At 46.4% G+C, this 20,307-nt stretch overlaps 1 protein-coding gene across 8 annotated transcripts in view; it reads left to right on the forward strand.

Moving 5' to 3' along the window:
- MTUS2 (microtubule associated scaffold protein 2) overlaps positions 1-20,307 on the forward strand; it is a 744,933-nt gene that overhangs the window by 713,712 nt on the left and 10,914 nt on the right. For all 8 annotated transcript variants that reach the window (XM_078375228.1, XM_078375229.1, XM_054256733.2 and 5 more), the window contains 3 exons: positions 7,448-7,662; positions 14,001-14,106; positions 18,363-18,436. In XM_078375228.1, coding sequence (XP_078231354.1) covers positions 7,448-7,662; positions 14,001-14,106; positions 18,363-18,436 — 395 coding nt within the window. The remainder of the gene's footprint in view (positions 1-7,447; positions 7,663-14,000; positions 14,107-18,362; positions 18,437-20,307) is intronic.

Genomic DNA, 20,307 nt, shown 5'->3' on the forward strand with positions numbered 1-20,307 from the left:
TCTCTTGGCCAATCATAATCTGATTACTTGAAAATTTATTTTCTCAGCTCCCTAGATTCTAGGTATTTATGATAGAGGTATCTGTCTTTCACTCAGAGGACTAAATGTTTTCACATGAATAGAAATAATGAAAGTGAGACTCCATGTGTTATCTAATGCTATTAAATTCGCTTACATTAATCTCGGTTTGAAAAGTGCCCAAACAGATTTCTGAAGACTTACTAGAGGCAACAGGATATTTATTTTTTTAGGAACTCTATATTAGGAGCTGTTTCTCCTAGTACCAGCTGCTCTTATTATCCAATATTTTCTGTAGGCCTGGGGCTCACAACAGAGAGCCACTGGAAGAATGTAAGCATCACCTCTCCTATGTAATAGCACCTGGGAATTTGGGGATTGGAGCTGTGTATGCAAAAAGTGATTACTTTGCTACTTTATAGACAGCAAAACTGAGGTCTATCCAGTTTGTGATTTATTTAAGGCAATAGTGCACTTCAGGGACAGCCCTAGACTGAAAACCAATAATTTCTTAGCCCCTAGTAGAGTGCCCGGTCCGTGAATCATCCTACCACTGACATGGCTAAAACTGTAAGTAATGACTACCACTGACCACTGGATACCAGAACTTTTGAAAACCCAGACTTCTCTTAATTATGACAATAATTTTAAAAATCTTTTTCCTTCTAAGTCATGCAAACGATAAGTAGGTTAATAATGAAATATATATCTTTACAGGAAGTCAGTATACAGTGAATCCTGTGCCTTGGTCCCAACCTACCAAAGGAGAAAGAGTAGAACAGTAGACACGTTTTTATCACAAATGGAATTTTGCAATTACACGGTTTTGCATCTTGCCCTTTCTTGGTTAAAAACAGATCACAGAGGTCATTTCATGATACTACAGAAAGGTCTGCCTTATTTTTTTACTGGTTACCCATATCCCATTGGCATAGGATTCAACCTATATGTGTACTGGATTTGTCATAATTTAACCAGCCCCCTACGAGTTCCCTAAGGCAAATTATGCTATAGTGGTTGTCCTCGACCCAATTTTTTATGCACTTGTGAACTTATCGTGTTAAAAGGTAGGTGTCATTTAATTTTTCACCAATGCCAATAACTCGTTTTTATTCATTTACATACTTTCTTCTTTTATTCCATCTACACAAGTCAACTTATTGCTTGTTGCCTTGGTCTTCTGGAGTTAAAGCTTACTGATACGGGCATGGGATAAATGATTTTTTTCAGGCAAAACAGTACTTTCTAAAGACAAATAATTTGCAATGTTGTTATTATTTTCATTTGAGGTTTATGTGCTGAATGCATCTCTAGCTAAGAAGAGGTAAGGATGACTCCTAGGTTCCATGTATGGCCATGCACCACGTAACAACATTGCAGTCAACAACAGATCTCATGTACAAAGGTGATCCCATGAGATTACAATGAAGCTGCCACGTTCCTATTACCTGGTGACGTCAGAGCCTCACTGCCCAGTGCGTTACTCATAGCTTTGAGGCGATGCTGCTATCAACAAACCTAACGAGCTGCCAATTGTATGAGAGTCTAGCACACGCAGTTACGCTCAGTACCTAATACTGGATCATAGCATGACTTTGTTACTGGTTTACGTATTCTCTCTTTTCTTTTTTATTAATCTGGAATTTCTGTGGAATCTGTGGTGATATTCCCTTTATCGTTTTTTATTGCTTCAATTTGGTTATTCTCTCTTTTCTTTTTTATTAATCTGGAATTCCTGTGGAATCTTTACGATGCTATATTTTTTATAATTATTTTAGAGGCTACTCCTTCTGTTTATTATAGAACAAAAGTTTACTGTAAAACAGCCTCAGGCCGATCCTTCAAGCAGTACTGCGGAAGAAGGCATTGTTTCCCTAGGAGATGGCAGCTCCATGGGTGTTACTGCCCCTGAGGACTTTCCAGGGGGACAAGAGGTGAAGTTTGGAAGATGGAGAAAGATAGGGCTGTTGATGGTCCTGAGCCTGTGCAGGCTTAGGCTAATATGTGTATTTGTGTCTTAGTTTTTCACAAAAACGCTTAAAAATTTTAAAAATAGAAAAAAGCCTTTAGAATAATGATATAAAGAAAAAGCATGTTTGAACAGCTTTACAGTATAATTGCATTTAGGCTAAGTGTTATTTAAAAAGTTTGAAAGATGAAAAGGTTATGGTAAGCTAAGGTTAACCTAATAGATCTAGTGTGGCCTCAGAGCACAGGGTTTGTAAAGTCTCCAGTAGCGCCCAGTCATGTCACAGGCCTTCACTCACCACTCACTCACCACTCACCACTCAGCACTCGACTCACCACTCACCACTCACTCACCACTCACCACTCACCACTCACCACTCACTCACCACTCACTCACCACTCACTCACCACTCACTCACTCACCACTCAGCACTCACTCACCACTCACTCACCACTCACCACTCACTCACCACTCACTCACCACTCACCACTCACTCACCACTCACCACTCACCACTCACTCACCACTCACCACTCACCACTCACTCACCACTCACCACTCACCACTCACTCACCACTCACTCACTCACCACTCACCACTCACTCACTCACCACTCAGCACTCACTCACCACTCACTCACCACTCACTCACCACTCACCACTCACCACTCACCACTCACTCACCACTCACCACTCACCACTCACTCACCACTCACCACTCACCACTCACTCACCACTCACCACTCACCACTCACTCACCACTCACTCACTCACCACTCACCACTCACCACTCACCACTCACCACTCACTCACCACTCACCACTCACTCACTCACAACTCACTCACCACTCACTCACCACTCACTCACTCACCACTCACTCACCACTCACCACTCACTCTACCACTCACCACTCACCACTCACCACTCACCACTCACCACTCACCACTCACTCACCACTCACCACTCACCACTCGACTCACTCACCACTCACTCACCACTCACCACTCACCACTCACTCCTCACTCACTCACTCACCACTCACTCCTCACTCACTCACTCACCACTCACTCACCACTCACCACTCACCACTCACTCCTCACTCACTCACACCATTCACTCACCACTCACCACTCACCACTCACTCACTCACCACTCACCACTCACTCACCACTCACTCACTCACCACTCACCACTCACTCACTCACCACTCACCACTCACTCACCATTCACTCACCCCTCACCACTCACTCACCACTTACCACTCACTCACTCACCACTCACTCCTCACTCACTCACTCACCACTCACTCACCAGAGCAGCTTCCAGTCCTGCATGCTTCACTTAGGGTAAGTACCCTGTACAGGTGTTCCGGTTTTTATATTCCATATTTTCACTGTACTGTGTTAATGTATAGGTATGTTTAGATTCACTGTACTGTGTTAATGTGTAGGTATGTTTAGATTCACAAATACTTACCATTATGTTATAACTTCCTACAGTATTGTGTAGGAGGCTGTGCCATCTAGGTGTGTGAGTACTCTCCAAGATATTTGCACAACGATGAGATTTCCTAATAAAGCATCTCTCAGAACATATCCCCATCATTAAGCAATGCATGGCTGTATATCTGTAGGGGTGTGTGTGTGTACAACAGTGTTGTGGTGGTGTTTTCATTGTTTTATTTTGCCAGCATTTATCTTCACCATTATTATAGTTTTAAAATCAGAATATGAACTTTTCTTCTACATCTAAATTTATCCTACATCCAAATTTATCCTCTGAGATATATTCCATGTCTCGTTAGTTTTTTAAAAATGTTCTTCCTCTCTTTTGGCAAAAATTTTATTGAGATATAATTCATCTGCTATATGGTCCACCCAAGTGTACAGTTTGGTGGTTTTCAGCATATTCAGAGTCATGGGAAACTGTCACCACAATCCATTTTAGAGCATTTTCATCATTCCTAAAAGAAACCCATATTCTTTATCTCCCACCTCTAATGCTGCTGTCCCTGTCATTTAAATTTTGAAAGATATCTTTGCCCTCCAAAGTAGCTGTATCAATTACATTTCACCTACAGTCCACTGAGTGACAGTTTCCTCATACTCTTCCTGTGTTAGCAGAACATCTTATCTTTATCAGCCTCGTAGATGAAAAATGATTTCCTGCTTCAATTTGCAAGGGCACTGACCTTTTTTTCATGTTCCTTGGCCGTGTGTGTCACCTCTAAGTGAGCTTCTTGGTAGACCTGAATACAAGCAAACACATCGAGGTCACTGCTTTACTTATCCCATCCATAGGTACGTGATGCATGAGGCAGAGGACACCATGAAGCTAGTTCACACTGAAGTGTAGAGTCAAGAGTGCCTTGCAGATCCGCCCCATGCACTGGGGAGTCCACATGGGGCTCGTTCCCTGGGATGCCCTAGTGGGCAGCAGGGGCTCAAGTTTTTGTCTGTAGGGTGACTCTGTGCTTTCTCCCAAGGTAGATAAAATTTTTGCTTCTCTACTTGACTTAATTTGGCATTGTGTCAATCTGTCAATCACTGTTTCTTAATTGACATTCTATGGTCTTTGTTCTCTTAACACCCATTCATCCCAGGATAAACCTATCTTTACATATGTACCTCTTACCGCTTCTGTGAATCATGAGAGCCTTGTTCGCTAGCTCAATTCCCTGGTGAAATCCTGATCGCCTTTTTTTGGTTGGAGGGTCTTTAGGGAGAGCTGGAGCTGAGTAAGCTGGGGTCTCAGAACTCCCGGGAATAGGCGTGTCCTCACCACCACCACCACCACCCCTGAGCCACATTGCCTATCAGTCATTGTTCATTAAGTTCCTTGTGTGGGGACGGTAGCCTCCAGTGACCAGAGGAAGGGGAGGCCTCTGGGGGTCTCCTGCCGCGACCTCATTACCAGGTACCACAAAGTATCCAACTAAGTTTGCCTTTCATACTAATAATTACTAGCAGGCAAGGAAAATGTCAGCTTCCTCCCTGCGCTCTGAAGCTTGGAGCCTTCCAGCGCTTTGTTCCTTAGAAATACCTCAGGTAAAAGATCTACTTGCAGCAGATGTGGCAGTAATATATATATTCAGGGGCACACCTAATTTTATACCCCAAATGGACCATTTTTAACACCCTGTCTATACCACAAAATTATTTTCAGCATCACCGTGTAATAATCAGTAATACACATTATTTTCCTGACCCACTACACAAAGAATTTAAAAAGAAGAAACTTCCATTTTCAAGATATTATTTAGATGTATTAATTGAGAAGAATTCAGTGCCAGTTCTGTAATATTCCTGCCAAACAGGCGTGAGCTCAATGGAATAGGAAGAAAACATCCGACGCGCTAAATTCAGAGACATTCTACAACACTCCCGGCCAGTTGTCTTTAAAATTCAGGTTCCAAAAGTCAAGGAAAGACTAAGGAACTCTCCCAGCCTGAAGCAGACTAAGGAGACAGGAGCCTCCTTTGGCGCAACTTGTGATTCAGGGCTGAATTCCTTTTCTAGAAAGGACGTCATCAGAACAACCTGTGAAACTTAAGAGGGTCTGAGCATCGGGTGGCACTATTGTGGCAGTGTCTTCCCTGAATTTGATGACAGGGCTGAGGTTGAGTCCGAAAGCTCTTATTTGTAGGGAATGTGCACTGGGAGATGGCTCACATCCAGCAGGTCGGCATCTTACTCTCAAATGGTTCAAGGAAAAAAAAAAGTCCTTTGAAAATCATTTTTATTACATAATAATATCATTATACTGTACTTCTATGTTTTCTCTCTGTTTGTGATTGAAAAAATAAAAAGCTCTCAACAGTTCAAAAACCTGAAAGGTAAGTCACTTTAGAAATTGTTCAGAACTTAGAGCAACAAAAGCTTTTTTGAGGAGGAATATTTTTCCACCAATATTGTTTAGAATTGTTGGTGCAAGGCACTAATCAAAAGCCAGAGGTCTTTTAAAGTCAGTTTGGTTTTCGCCTGTACATTCTCTGCCTACAGTGCCTCTCCTGACTGCCTGCACACAGAATGAGCAGCTCCCACCACCCTGCCCTCGGTGCGCCCTGATGGCATTGGCAGACCAGAGTCCTCCATTAAATGATGGGATGTGGGACACTGGCCCAATAGAAGCCCTTGGGTGGGCTAGGAAGACCACTGGGGACAGTGTTAGGCTGCTGGGCTGGCCAGGTTCTTACACACCCTTCACACAAGGGCAAGATGCCTGTACAGTATCTACCCAATCTACCATTTTTATCTTGTTAAGAAAAAAACGTTAACAACCCTTATGCTAATTAAATTTTTCAGAGCCAAATGTGGCAAAGAAGCCCTTTAATTAGCTGCCTCTCTAGCATGGGACTTCTGATTAGGGTGTTTTAAATGCTATCTAGCAACCTTGGATGTATATTTCTGTCATCACTAACCACCGCTAGGGTGTGGATTACAGTTAATCAGCACCTTTACCTGCTCACTCTATCTTAACGTAAATGTCAATGTCTCCCAGTTTGTAGCACAGAGCAGTGAGCATGGTAGACCTTTGCAGAATGTAAATGATGTCTGTGTACCTTGGCATTTGCATTTGGGTGTGTATATAATCAGCCCCATTTGACCTAGACGTAGTAGATTGTCAAGGTCTTGGAAGCAGGTGTGCAGCTCAGGAAGAGGTCTTTGGAATGGAAGCACTCGGCTTTTGCCCACAGCACAGGGGAGGCACAGACACTGAGACAGAACAGGCTCAGAGTGGGAGCTCAGGCAGGGGCCATGGGGACTGCTGTCATTGCTCCATGCTCTGTTGTCAGCTGGCACACTTGAAGCAAACGACGACTTTGTGGTTAGGGGTGGAGTGCCTATGCCAAAGAAATATCAAGCAGAAAACTTCAGGGTACCTGAAAGGAAACCCCCACACCTTCTTGGAGATTGTCCTGTTTGGCATTTTAGCCAGAAGAGAATAGCCTTAGGTGCCAGGCCCTATTCCTATCCCCAGCTTCCACAGTGGCAGCTCTCAAGCCTTGATGGCCGTAAGAGTCACCCAGGGGCTTTACTAGAAGTTGAGATCCTGAATTCCTGCCTCATGGGCTCTGATTGGTCCAAGGCACATTTCAGCGTCTACATTTTTACCAGATGCTCCATATGTTTCATGTCTGTGGAGACCTTCTGAAAACCTGCCCTTGTGACCTTGCAATCAGAAAGCCCAAATTTGCCTTCCCAGCTCCTTTTCCACCCACTGGATGACCTTGGGCAAGTCTCCAGAGCTCCGTGAGGTTGCAGCTTCTCCTCAACATCCAGGGTCTGTGGTGGTGATCTAATGGGTAGAAAGGACAGCACTTTACAAGGTGCAGCCCTGCAGAAGTCAGAGGACCTCGCCCAATTTATTACACCAGCCTTAATGATCTGACCATGGAGGCTGAGTCCTTCCCATGCTTCCTATCCATTTTTTTAAGAAAGATCTTGTACTTTGCACCCAGCCTTCCATACAGCAAAGTGCGAGAAACTACAAAAGGAGAAGGAGGAGCTGGAGAGGCGGTTTGAGGACGAGGTGAAGAAGCTGGGCTGGCAGCAGCAGGCTGAGCTCCAGGAGCTGGAGGAGCGGCTGCAGCTGCAATTCGAGGCGGAGATGGCGCGCCTGCAGGAGGAGCACCGTGGCCAGCTGCTCAGCATCGGGTGTCAGCACCAAGAGCAGGTCAGTCTGCAGTGCGGCTCGAGCTCTGCCGTCAGGTGATGCGGGCAGCAGGCGGAGGGGAGCCAGTGCCACATTAGCAAGAAGTCCTGGTCAGTAGGTGAGCTTTGAGAACAGTTCACTTTCTGAGCTGCTTTCTCCTTGCCACCCCCTCTTATCTTCTCCTCCAGCCCCTCTCACGTCCTTCACTCTTCCTCAGGGTTTCCACACTTGATGTGCCTTCTGCCTGGGATGCTCTCCCTCTAGACAGTGTATGGTTCCCTCTCACCCTCCCTTCTAGACTTTTCTCCAATGTCACCCTCTCAGTGAGATCTTTATCCAAAATTATCATTCCTCCCTTCACCACATACAATCTCTTTCTGTCCCCTTCCCACTATTATTGTTCTTCGGCACTTATCACTCACACATACATTTTGCTTTTCTACCTTATTTATCATCTTTCTATTCCATGAGGGCAGAAAGAATAACAAGCAAACATGTATCTAGCACTTGTCCTACACCAGACACTGCTCTAAGCCCTTTGCATGAACTGACTCACAGTCCTCATGGTCGCCCTAACGAGGAAGGTATTCTTATTCCCATTTTACAAGGAGAAAGCCAAGCTCCCGTGGTTCAGTAATTTGCCAGAATTCACAGAGCTGCTCACGGAGAAGCCAGGGTTCACTCAGTACTCCCTGCTGTCAACCACTAAGTTAGAATTGCCTGCCAGGTCTCCTGCGGAATCCTGGCACCTGGAACCATGCTGGCAGAGTACCACACAATATCCATGTGCTCAATGAATGCCAACAGTTAACTTTCACCCAGAAACCTTACTGGAGAGGAAAATGCATCCACAGACTAGCTGGAGGACCATTCCCAGGGAGCTTGTAACTATGAAAGCCGGAAGGAGGCAGATGCTCCCACCCCACGGCAGCCGCCCTGTCCATGACTGCTGTTAACGCTGATGAGAGAGGGGCAGATGATTCCATGCACCCACTCTGCTTCCATGAGCACTGCTCCTTTCTTTTCTGTTGCTTCTAAGATCTCCAGCTCCAGTGCCTTCATCCCCACCTTCTTATTGGTGTGTTGCTTTATATAGTGGTCTTATGATGTGCTTAAGGTAAATTGACATTTGTGAAGAGCACCCTTTAAATGTCACTTGACATTCAGGTTAGTGTTGAGTGGCCTTCATTGTCAGAAACTGTTGGGCCACCCTCCTGGGCTGCTTCTAAGTGGATGTCCCAGGCAGCAGTACCCACCCAGCCCTCCCACTGCCCAGAAGAGGCTTGTGACTCTTAGGGGACCTGGGAGGAATTGAAGAGTAATACTAATTACTATCATTGTAATAAAAAACTCTTACTTTATGGCATTTTATTCTATACAGTATCTCAGGTCAGTCATTCTTCTTTCCTAAAGGCCTATAAAAGCCAGACACACCTCCCTCTTTGAGGCAGGTTAGGCCATAGAGACTAGGAAACAGAATAGGTTACAGCTAAAGTTACCTGTTGGTGTTAGGATGAGAAACTGAGCCCCCGGCGTCATGCCTCCCAGGCTGTCTGCATGTCACTCCTGTAGGCTGACATTTGCACGGGCTGCTGTCTACAGCCTTGCTCATTTTACAGCTTCTTTATACATCTCAAACATGGTATGAATACCAACCTGTTCTACGCCTCTGTCTCCACGGACTGTTTGTTCCCAATTTTACACAGAACACGTTTATACCCATGTCTACCAAAGGCTGCTGATCCGAAGGTCTGGGTTGGTTGAGAAGGTGCCAGAAGGTGAGGAGAAGGGGCAAGAGGTGGTCCGCAGCAGGAGACCCTGAACGAAGACTCTCGTGGTGGTACCTGGAGCAGAGGAACTGCTGATGGGAGCGTGTCCACTTGGGGGCCAGGATGCCTCACTAAGGGCTCACCTGCACAGAAGCATGTGCCAAGAGATGTGCTTCATCTCTTTTTAAAACTGGACATGGCAGCCTTTTAGAGATTTCAAACTGGAGTGATGAAAGGAAAGAAGCCCTTGACTTTTCCACATGAAAATGACTTATATAAGCTACCTGGGCATCATTCAAAAATGTTCAGTCGTATGAGAGCTCTGCATTCTGTTTATGATCCTTTATGAAGGCAAAAGCTGTTCATTTATGTACTCATTCACCTGTGCAAAGAATATTTATAGAATGTGCATTGTACATACGCAAAGCACTGTGACAGGATACTGCAAGAGATAGTAAGATTTATAAAATGTGGGCTTGCTTATCTATCCACTGAGGAAGCTTCGAGATAAGTGCCCAAGGAACTGTAATGCGGGTGAGAAATGTACACAGCTTGTTGAGGAACTGAGAATTTCGCATCTCATCCTCGCAGCTGGAAGTGTCAGAAATCACATCTGAATGCTTTACATGTGAGTGACTCTTTCCTACAGAAACCCATTGGTTTGGGGGAACCAGAGTCAAGCCTATGAATTATTCAGGCCCCTGACTCTGCTCCTGCTGCAGAAAGTTGGCTGTTTCCCCAGGCTTCAGCTTCTCTAGCAGAGAACACGCAGGAAGCGAGGAAGATGAAATGCACCCAGGCCAGTAGTCTAACTACCAGATAGAATCAGTGTTCCTGTTTCACGGGAGAGGAGACTCAAGGGGGTGACTGACATGGACACGAGGATGATCTGTGGTTTCAGGCTCCATGCTGGACTCTCCACTCTGGGGGCCTCCTTCTCAGGGACAGTTGCACTGGGCAGTGCTAACCCCACAGACAGTGACATCTGTGTCCTTCTGGAACCTTAAAAATCAGGTTCACGGCTGGGCGCAGTGGCTCATGGCTATGATCCTAGCATTTTGGGAGGCTGAGGCGGGTGGATCACAAGGTCAAAAGTTCAAGACTAGCCTGACCAACATGGTGAAACTCCATCTCTACTAAAAATACAAAAATTAACTGGGTGTGGTGGCAGGCACCTGTAATCCCAGTTACTCAGGAGGCTGAGGGCAGGAGAATCACTTGAACCCGGGAGGCGGAGGTTGCAATGAGCCGAGATCACACCACTGCACTCCAGCCTGGGTGAGATTCCATCTCAATCAATCAATCAATAAAAGTAAAAAATCAGGTTGGCTGGTCTGGTATCTCCTCATGACCCAGCGGCCCCCAACAGCCGGCAGCAGGCGCAGGTGCTGCTTTGGTTCTGACACGCAGGATTTTCTGAGACTGCAAATGTCACTCTACTCAAATTGGGACTCGCTGGCCAGGGCAGGCTGACCTCTGGCTTTGCAGCAGCACCTCCCTCGTGACAAAGCCAGCCAGAGCTGCTTCTTGCTTGGGCCCCCACCATCTCAGGGGGCAGGGGCTGGCTCTCTGCCATGGTGTGTGCTCTGGCTACACCGGTGGGTCACTTAGAGAAATAGCAAAACACCCCTCCTCGGCCTCTGCCCACACTAATTGAATCAGCGTCACTGATGAGGTCTGGCAGCCAGCTGTTTTGGATTCTGCCAGGGAATGTCTGTGTGCAGCCAGGGCCCAGAGCCGCAAGCATGGTGGGAGCTGCAGGACCCCGCTGGCTGGAGTGCTGAGGGAGGCATGGGGGTGGCATTTGCTTCTTGGCTTTCTCAAGTGAGTTTAAAGACAAGGTATAATTTTTATTTTAAAGGCACAATGATAAAGGTGTTTAATGTGTGAAAGTCAGCTCTCCTTCTAAAGCAAGCTGCACGGTAACAGACGCCAAATAGCCACACTCCCTTTATCAAGCCTGCAAAACAGACTGTAAACGCACATGCATTTTTCTTTTTTGCCCCAAACATGTTCAGCCCAGCTTCCAGCCCTGGTTTCTGGGCTGCCTTTGACTGTCTCCACACACAGGCAGCCACAGAGCCTGACATGCAAGGATCAGGCTTGTGACCTTTGACCCATTCCTCTGAGACCCTAAGTTTGTCTGACTCCACGACTTTCTCCAAAGCCACTCGCTGCAGGGACTGCCAGTCTGGATGCATGGTGACTCTCCATCAAGTCTCAGCAGAGATTCCTCCTCCATAGGGAGCAGCAGAGCTCAGCCTTTGGAGTTTACATTTGCCTTGTCTCATAGCCAGGATACACTTTCTGTGCTTTTGTAAGGAAATCATTTTAGACTAAATGACAAGAGGAGCATCCCAGGATGAATTCACGCATAGAGACCACTTTGTCCATCATCTGCATTATGCCTCCTTAACCTTCCTGCAGAGCAGGCTCACAGTTGTGCTGTGTGCAGCAGAAACCACATTCTCTCTAATCAAATAGAAAGAGATCCCAGGGGGCCCTCTGTCTCCCAGCACCAGAGTCTCCCATTACAGCCCAGAGGTTCCATGCTCCGAGAGGAGGCCGTGCAGTGGAGATGGGGCCTCTGTCAACACCTGCCTGTGTGGTGGTGGGCTGCAGAGGGGCAAAGGCACTGCCCGGCATGGGATGACAGCAGACTGCGAGCTCTGGCATGGCTCTGTAAGCAGGGACCAAGTGAAGAAGGGCCCCATAGTTATCTGAAAAGGAAAGCCATTCAGAGAGCATGGGAGAGAGAGGGACTGGGCAGGCTCCCTCTGTCTCCTCCCATGTGGATGGGCACAAATGGAAGTTTAATCTGGTTTGGGTTTAATGGGTGAAGCTGAGACCGTATAAAGTGTACGTTTCTTCATTTGAACTCTAAGTCTTCTCTAAGTGACTTGCCAAAGCCCCAGATTACTACATTTTGTAAATGCTACATCAAGTCAACCCACAGCTGTATTCTTACCTGTCTGAGAGGGTGGCCTTCCAAGCCTGTGCTCTGCTGTCAGTCAGCCCAGCTGAAGAGCAGACAGCTGTGGGAATGGAGTCATGTCACAGGAAGCAGCTGCTTTTCCGGAGAATGAGGACCACCAAATGGCTGTGTTGACAGACGCCTCCATGGCACAGCCCAGAACTCTGTCTCTGTGCAGGGAAGAGGTTGGCCCAGTGGTGATCTAAGGGGCCTCACCAGGGTTCTAAATAGGAGAGAAGGATGCTTCAGCCAGCCTAAGTTTGTCATAGGCCATAATGGTCGAGCACTTTTGTCTTTGATTTGGTGACCTTCAGTGCATACAAAGATCTTGTTCTTTTCTTGGGTTGGCTTATTTCAATCCCCTTCAACACCTTCTGGTTTCAAGGTTGGGAATTCTTACTGGCTGCTTCATAAATGTGAGCCTGTGCTCTAGAAAGAAGCCAGATTTTTGCAAATGGAAGGGGCAGTTTTGTTTTTGTGAAGCTTCGGTTCGGGTGTGGTTGTGTGTAGGTGTGTGCGCTGTGGTACTGTGTACAATGGTCATTTTTACAGTGGGTTGCTGACAGAGAATTTGGATAAACACTGGTGTAGTGAATCCAGGAGAGATTTGAAATCATAGGGAGAGGTCGGTTTAGGCAATTACTCCTGCAAGTCGTACATTCGAAGTTAAAACAATAGCCACAATAACAATAACAGTAAACCTGGTAGGCAGGCAGGTGAGAGGTAGGGAAGGGGGTCCGGAAACGTGAAAGCGAGGAATCCTGGACTGGCTGCACACTGGCGATTAAACTCCTGGAAGTGTTCCTGCAGCTGGGAAGCAGCTCCCTTCCCAGGAGCACCATGTTGCCTGCGCAGGTGGTCCAATCTGGTGGGCAACCTTACATTTAAAAAGAGACTCACAGACCTGCCAGCCTGACCTGGTATTGATGAGAGAATCCTAAGGTGTTCGTTGCTGGTCTTGCTTGGGGGAGACCTAATGCACAAAGCAGTTGTGCGTTAGGAAGAGCTTCACCTTTGGGGTCAGACAGACCTGGGTCCCACTGCTAGCTCTGCCATGTATCAGCCCTTGGGCAAAACATTTCACATTCCTCTGAGCCTCCGTTTCTATGTCTGTCAATCGGGCATAAAAAGGTCTACTTCGTATGGTGGCTGTGAGGGTTAAGTAGAGTGACCTGTCTTGGGCAGCGCAGTAAGTATTAGCTCCCTCACTTACCTTGTGTACTGCAGCTCCCCTGCCACTGGGAAACAGACCTCATAGGGAGGACCCTTTTCTTTCCTTTGCCATCATCGTGGTGCAAGGGGATGGAATAGGAGTGGGAAAGGGATGGTCCAGGAGCCACACTCAGGACCCTAAAGAGGTACCTCAGGCAGCGATCCCCTACCTGGAGTTGGACCCTCCTGCAAAGAGCCAGGTTGTGGCAGTGACCTCCCTGTGACTCCGGGGACTGCCACATCACCACAAAATCCAACTCCCCTGCTTCAGCTCGAGGCTGTGACTTGTCATTGATGTTTTGGGTCACAGACTTTTTCCACTCAGGGAATTCCACTTCTGCTCTCCAAGCAGCAAGGATACTCCCCAGCCCTCTATCTAACCAGTAACTGCAACTCTCCTCCAGGTGGAAGATCTCACCGCCAGCCATGAGGCTGCTCTCCTAGAGATGGAAAATAATCACACGGTTGCCATCGCGATCCTGCAGGATGACCACGACCACAGAGTCCAAGGTAGCTCCCAGCCTTGTGTACAGCAAGCGGGGATGGGTGGTGCAGGCCGAGCCTTCCCGCTGCAGGTGTGTGGAGCCCTCCCTTCCTCTCTTGTCCTTCCTTTCCTGTCTTTCCCTCTTGGTGCATTGTTTTCTGTTGGCTCCTGGGAAAAGAAGAGATAGGAATCAAAGATCCAGGTAGCTACTTCTTTCCTCTAATGCAGTTATCCTCAACCTTGTTGAATACTGGAATTCCTGGTCCCCTGGGGAGCTGTAACCAGCCTCAGTCCCACCCCAGGGATTCTGATGTCCTTGATGGGCAGTGCTGTGTAAGCATCAAGATTTCTTAAGACTCCTTAGGCGATTCTAATTCTAATGTATAGCCACGTTTGAGGGCCACTGTCTAAATTAGGCATGGAAATAGTGTACTTTGTGTTTTGTTTTTTTTTTTGAGATGGAGTCTCGCTCTGTTACCCAGGCTGGCATGCAGTGGTGTGATCTCGGCTCACTGCAACCTCTGCCTCCTGGGTTCAAGCTATCCTCTTGCCTCAACCTCCCAAGTAGCTGGTACTACAGGCGTGTGCCACCACACTCAGCTAATTTTTTGTATTTTCAGTAGAGACGGGATTTCACCATGTTAGCCAGGATGGTTTTGTTTTTTTGTTTGTTTGTTCTTTTTTTTTTTTTGAGATGGAGTTTCGCTCTTGTTACCCAGGCTGGAGTGCAATGGCGCGATCTCGGCCCACCGCAACCTCTGCCTCCTGGATTCAGGCAATTCTCCTGCCTCAACCTCCTGAGTAGCTGGGATACAGGCACGTGCCACCGTGCCCAGCTAATTTTTTGTATTTTTTAGTAGAGACAGGGTTTCACCATGTTGACCAGGATGGTCTCGATCTCTTGACCTCGTGATCCACCCGCCTTGGCCTCCCAAAGTGCTGGGATTACAGACTTGAGCCACCATGCCCGGCCCGCCAGAATGGTTTTGATCTCCCGACCTGAAGTGATCCGTCTGCCTCAGCCTCCCAAAGTGCTGGGATTACAGGCGTGAGCCACCGTGCCCAGCCCAGTTCTTGTTATTGTAAAAATGTTCTCTGTGAACAAGACCCAGTATGCCATAACCAAGGTCCATGTTACTGTCACCCTCAAGCACCACCCCCGCTACCTTGGGAACTAACTATTAGTAAGTGACCAAGCTGGAGGCAAGGGACAGTATTTTCCTGGGGGCTAGTTAAATGGATCGCCTGGCTCCTGGTAGTGTGTCTCTCACTCAGAGTACTGGTCCCCACCCTTGGCTACACATTGGAACCACCTGGAAGTTTTTAAAAATATGCTGATGTGTGGCTCCTACCTCTGAGATTCCAATTTAATTGCTCCAGGGTGCAGCCCAGGCATCAGAAGGTTTTAAAACTTTCTAGGTGATTCTAGTATGAAGGAAAACCTCAGAACCATTGTGTTAAACACCATATTAAGCATGAGACGGAGGTCATGAACTTGAAATAAAGAAATATACGATGAAGACAGATATTAGCAATCACTTTTATCATCTTCAGAATGGATACTGCCTCTTATTTTCCTTTGAGGCACTGGCGTTCTTTGAAAATGTGGTTAAATTTGTCACTGGAGGAAGCTGGTCTCACAGGAGAGAGCGTGAATGGAAACGGTGCAGTGAGCCATGATGTTGCCATTTTTTCTGGATTTTCACATAAATAGATTTGGTAGATTTTTCTAACTAATGAAGTCTCACTCAGCACATTCAAGGGCTTTGAATTATAATATATTTTAAATTATTAAATATTTTTTAAAACCTGAATTATAAATAATGACTTAAAAATAAGGCCAGGTAGGTGTAGGTAATGGTAGCTAAAAAATGTATTATTATGGTCAGGGTGCTGCTCTCGATGACTATGAAACTAATCATTTAGTCAGAGGCAGGCAGACCGGAAAGGTCGGCTGGCTCTCTATCAATGAAATCAACACAAACTTTTCTTTTCCAAATGTAAAGGTCAGCTGGTACAACTGGATTTCTTAGTGACCCTTATCACCGTTAGTTAAAAGATTTGGGTCAATGAAAACCACAAAGTTTTTCCTAATTGCAGCCAGCCAGAATGGTAATCGTCGTTCTGCAGTGCGCTGCCATTCTAAGCATTTGATCCAGGCTGATTAATGAGACCCTCCTCCCTCTCGTTAGAACATGAAAACAAATTGCTTGTGTAGCCAGAATGAGATGGGCTTCACCCAGCTAATAAGACTCTTCCCATCTGGAGGAAAATAGAATCCATTTGCTTAATAACTCTTACATGACATCTCTTTCTGCCTAACTTGCAAATTATTGCTGGGATGACACTTTGCACAGAACAGAATTGTTTCAAACCCTCCAAGAGAAAACAGTCCAATTAGTTCTTCCTTGCATCTGAGTTGTCTTAACTCCAAATCTTTGCAGAGGCAAATCCCAGGGACATGCGGTTCTCAGAGTGCCGCCAAGAGGCTACCAAGGTGTCCGTGTAGACACAGCACTGAGGCTACCTGGCAAGCCTGGCTGGCAGGATGGCTGCTCGCAGCTCTGCTGATCTGGAAACACTGCCTTCCTCAACCGTAGATGGCTGCTTCGAAGGGGGAAGGAAGAATGATCCTGGGAGGGGAAAAAAATGGGATTTAATGTTAATTACCTAGTAGTTATTTTGCCATGAGAACAGTTTAGAGAATCAATGAATAATGTGAACAAAGGATCTGACTTGGGCAGGATGGTGGTACAGCTCAATGTAAAAGAGAGAGAGAGAGAGAGAGTGTGTGTGTGTGTGTGTGTGTGTGTGCATGTGTGTGTGTGTGTGGTGTGGGAGGTATGAGGGGATATGGATGTCTGTAAATATGTGTGTGGTAGGAGGTATGGGGGCTGCAGGTGTGTGTGTATATGGTGGGAAGTATGGGGGGACGTGTGTGTGTGTGGTATGTGCGTGGGTGTTTGTGGTGTGTGCAGTGTGTGAGTATGCATGTGTGTATGTGTGGTGTGTTTGGTGTATGTCATGGGGAGTGTGTTTGTCGTGTGTGTGGTGTGTGTGGTGTATGGTGTGAGGGTTGTGGGTATGTGTTGTGTACAAAGATGGTGCTCTAAGGATGTGGGGAGGCGTGTAAGTGTATGTTTGTGTAAATGTGTATGGATTTGGGGGTGTGTGGGCATTGTGCGTTATGAGAGTGTGATGTGTGTGTGGTGTGTGTGGGTGTGTTATGCATGTGTATGGTGTATATATGTGTGTGGTATGTGTAGTATATGTATGTGGGGGTGTGTGGGAATATGTGTGGTGTGTGTGTGTGTGTAATGGATGTGCAGTGTAGGTTTGTATATGGTATGTATGTGTATGTGGGATGGGTGTGGTGTGTATGTATGTAGGGATGTGGGGGACGTGTGTATGTATATGTATGTGGGGGAGTGTGTGCATGGTTGTGTGTATGTTAGCTGTGTGTGATTGTGTGTCAGGTGTGTATGAGTGTGTGGCATGTAATGTGTGTATGTGATTGTGTGATGTGTATGTGTGTGGTAGGTATGTGTATGTGGCATGTGTGGTATGTGTGGTAATGCATATGTGTGCATGTAGTGTGTGTGTGATGTGTATGGTGTATGTGTTGTATGTGGTGTGTGTATGTGATGTGTGTGGGAGGTGTGTGTGGAGGGTATGTGGTGTGTGTATATGTGATGTCTGTATGGTAGGTATATATGTGTGTATGGTGTGTGGTGTGAATGTATGTAATGTGTGTGGTAGGTGTGTGTGTGGTGTGTGGGTGTGTGTGATAAATGTGTGTGGTGTGTATTGTATGTGGTATGTGTATTGATGTGTGTGGTAGGCATGTGTGTGTATATGATGGATGTGTGGTGTGCATGTATATGATGTGTGTGTGGTGTGTGTGTATGTGATGTGTGTGTGTGGTGTGTGGTATGCATTTATGCGATGTTTGTGTGTGGTGTGTGTATGTGATGTGTGCGTGTGGTGTGTGTATGTGATGTGTGTGTGTGTGTGTGTGTAGTGTGCGCACTCTGTGTGTGCTCTGTCTGTCCATCTTCTCTTTCCCGCCCCTTTCCCCCAGTCCCTTCTTTCTTTCTCTCTCCTGAATACAATCCCAGTCATCACACACAATTTCACACCAGTGGAGGAGCCCCTTAGGCTTGAATCTGCTGCACAGGAGTGATTTATTTACCTGAAGCCTCTGGTCGTAGTCTGCCAGAGAGCCTTGTTTCATCCTTTTCAAAAGAAAGACCAACTTAACAATTTAATGTCTTCTTTCCAGAATTGATGTCCACTCATGAGCTTGAAAAGAAAGAATTAGAAGAAAATTTTGAAAAACTGCGACTGTCATTACAGGTTAGTATTTCTTTAATTTTCTTACCTGATATCGAGATCATCATTCCCACCCACAAACATTCATTCAGCACCTACTGTGTACTAAATCCTGTACTAGACACTGGAATAGAGGTAAATAAGTCATACTCCCTACCCTTAAGACATGTGCTGTCTGCTCAGAGAGCTGTGATGCAAATAGTAACAGACAACCATAGGTAACACATACCATCACCGAATGAATAATGCAGTTAGTGAGCACTACAGACATTCAGAAAGAGTACTCTGCACTTGCTGTGGTCTGGAGTATCCGAGCAGTAACTGAGCTAGGTTCAAAGCAAGAGGCGGACTTGGGGAAGTGAGTGTTTCAGGCAGGGGGAATGGTGCAAGGAGGGCTGTGCAGGTCAGAATTCACAGAACATGCTCTGAGCATCATAAAACGGGCTGCAGTTACCTGGAGGTGGCTGATATGAAAACACCGTCTCTGCTTCTCACTTCCGCCCTTAGGATATGCTGGTCTCAGATGTCAGAGGGGCTTCCTGATGTCCTGCAGGCCCCCAAGGGAGAATGCAGGGTCTCCTTCCCACCTTACAGAGACTCAGGCAGCTGCTTCTGTGAAAAGACATTGACATCCCCCAGCCCTAGAGAGGAGCTGTCTGAGAAGCCAGGGGGACACTGGGGGCCCTGCTTCCCTTTCCAGGTGTAGCAATTCCAATCACAACAAAATTATTTTTTAAATATTAGGCTCACTTCCACCTGGAAATGGTGGAAGTGAATCCCATAGTTGTGATATGTAGGCAGGAATTCTGCTTCTTTGATGACTCACTTTCCTCTGGCAACATACATGGCACTGAGCCTGCCCCACCAAGAAAAGAGTCCAGGATTGTGAAGAGACCCCAGGTCACATTCTCCAGGATACTCTTCAAAGACTGAAATGTGCGATGCCTGCACAGTGCTTGTGTGGTTTGCCCTTGGCCGGTTAACCCCAGACTGCCTTCCTCGTATACACACCGGCAATTCCTTAAAGGAACATGAAAATCCCATCCAATCCCAAACCCAAAGGAATGAGAGTTTTGTCTCATCTGGGAGTCTGTGCCCTGCCACTGACCAAATGGTCCTGAACTGGGCAGTTTTCATTGTGGCTCTCTGTGCAGCAGAATGTATTTGGACTGGAGGTAATTTGGTGCAAGGAGGGTGGAATTGCTCAAGCCAGCCTCCTTGGGCTGCCGGCACCTGGAGAAACAGATTTGGTAGTTGGAGACGAGTTTTCATTTAAATCCCCCCTGTGCTAGCTCTTACTAGCTTTCACATCTTGGAGAGTTACATATCCTCTATAAACCTTAGTTTACTCTTTAAGGATGGTAATACCTTTCTCAAGGTGTGAACAGATGAAGGGAAATAACGTGTGAAAAGTGGATAGCCCTGGGGTGGCTGAGGTCAGCGCTAATAAGTGTCAGCTATTGTAACTGTTATAATAACCACAAGCACTGTTACCTTTATTATGATTGTTGCCATGCTATTTATCGCTTGATTCCCCAGTGACCCATGCTGGGTCAGGCTACCAGCTGTGTCTTTGTGCCTCTTAGCTTGACACAAAGAAGTCAGCCCAAGTTGATTGCAACAGCACATTCTCTCCCTGCAGATGTTTTGAGTGATGGTGACTGAGGCAGAAAAATCACAATTTGGTATTTTAGATCCATCCTATGTTATAATTGCCTGACGAGTTTTCTGTTGTTCTCTTTTTTAATGGAGGGAAAGAGGCTTAAAAGAAATCCTTTCTCTGGCAACACCAAGGTTTGGTGTAGGAGCCAAGGAGCAAAAGGCATTTTTATAGTCAGTGTAGCAGGTGGCGTGTGCTGGGGCCCGGAGGGGCATTTCAGCTCAGGCACGCAAGC

This window comes from Callithrix jacchus, chromosome 5, assembly GCF_049354715.1.
Source record: "Callithrix jacchus isolate 240 chromosome 5, calJac240_pri, whole genome shotgun sequence".
NCBI classification, from domain to species: Eukaryota; Metazoa; Chordata; class Mammalia; order Primates; family Cebidae; genus Callithrix; species Callithrix jacchus.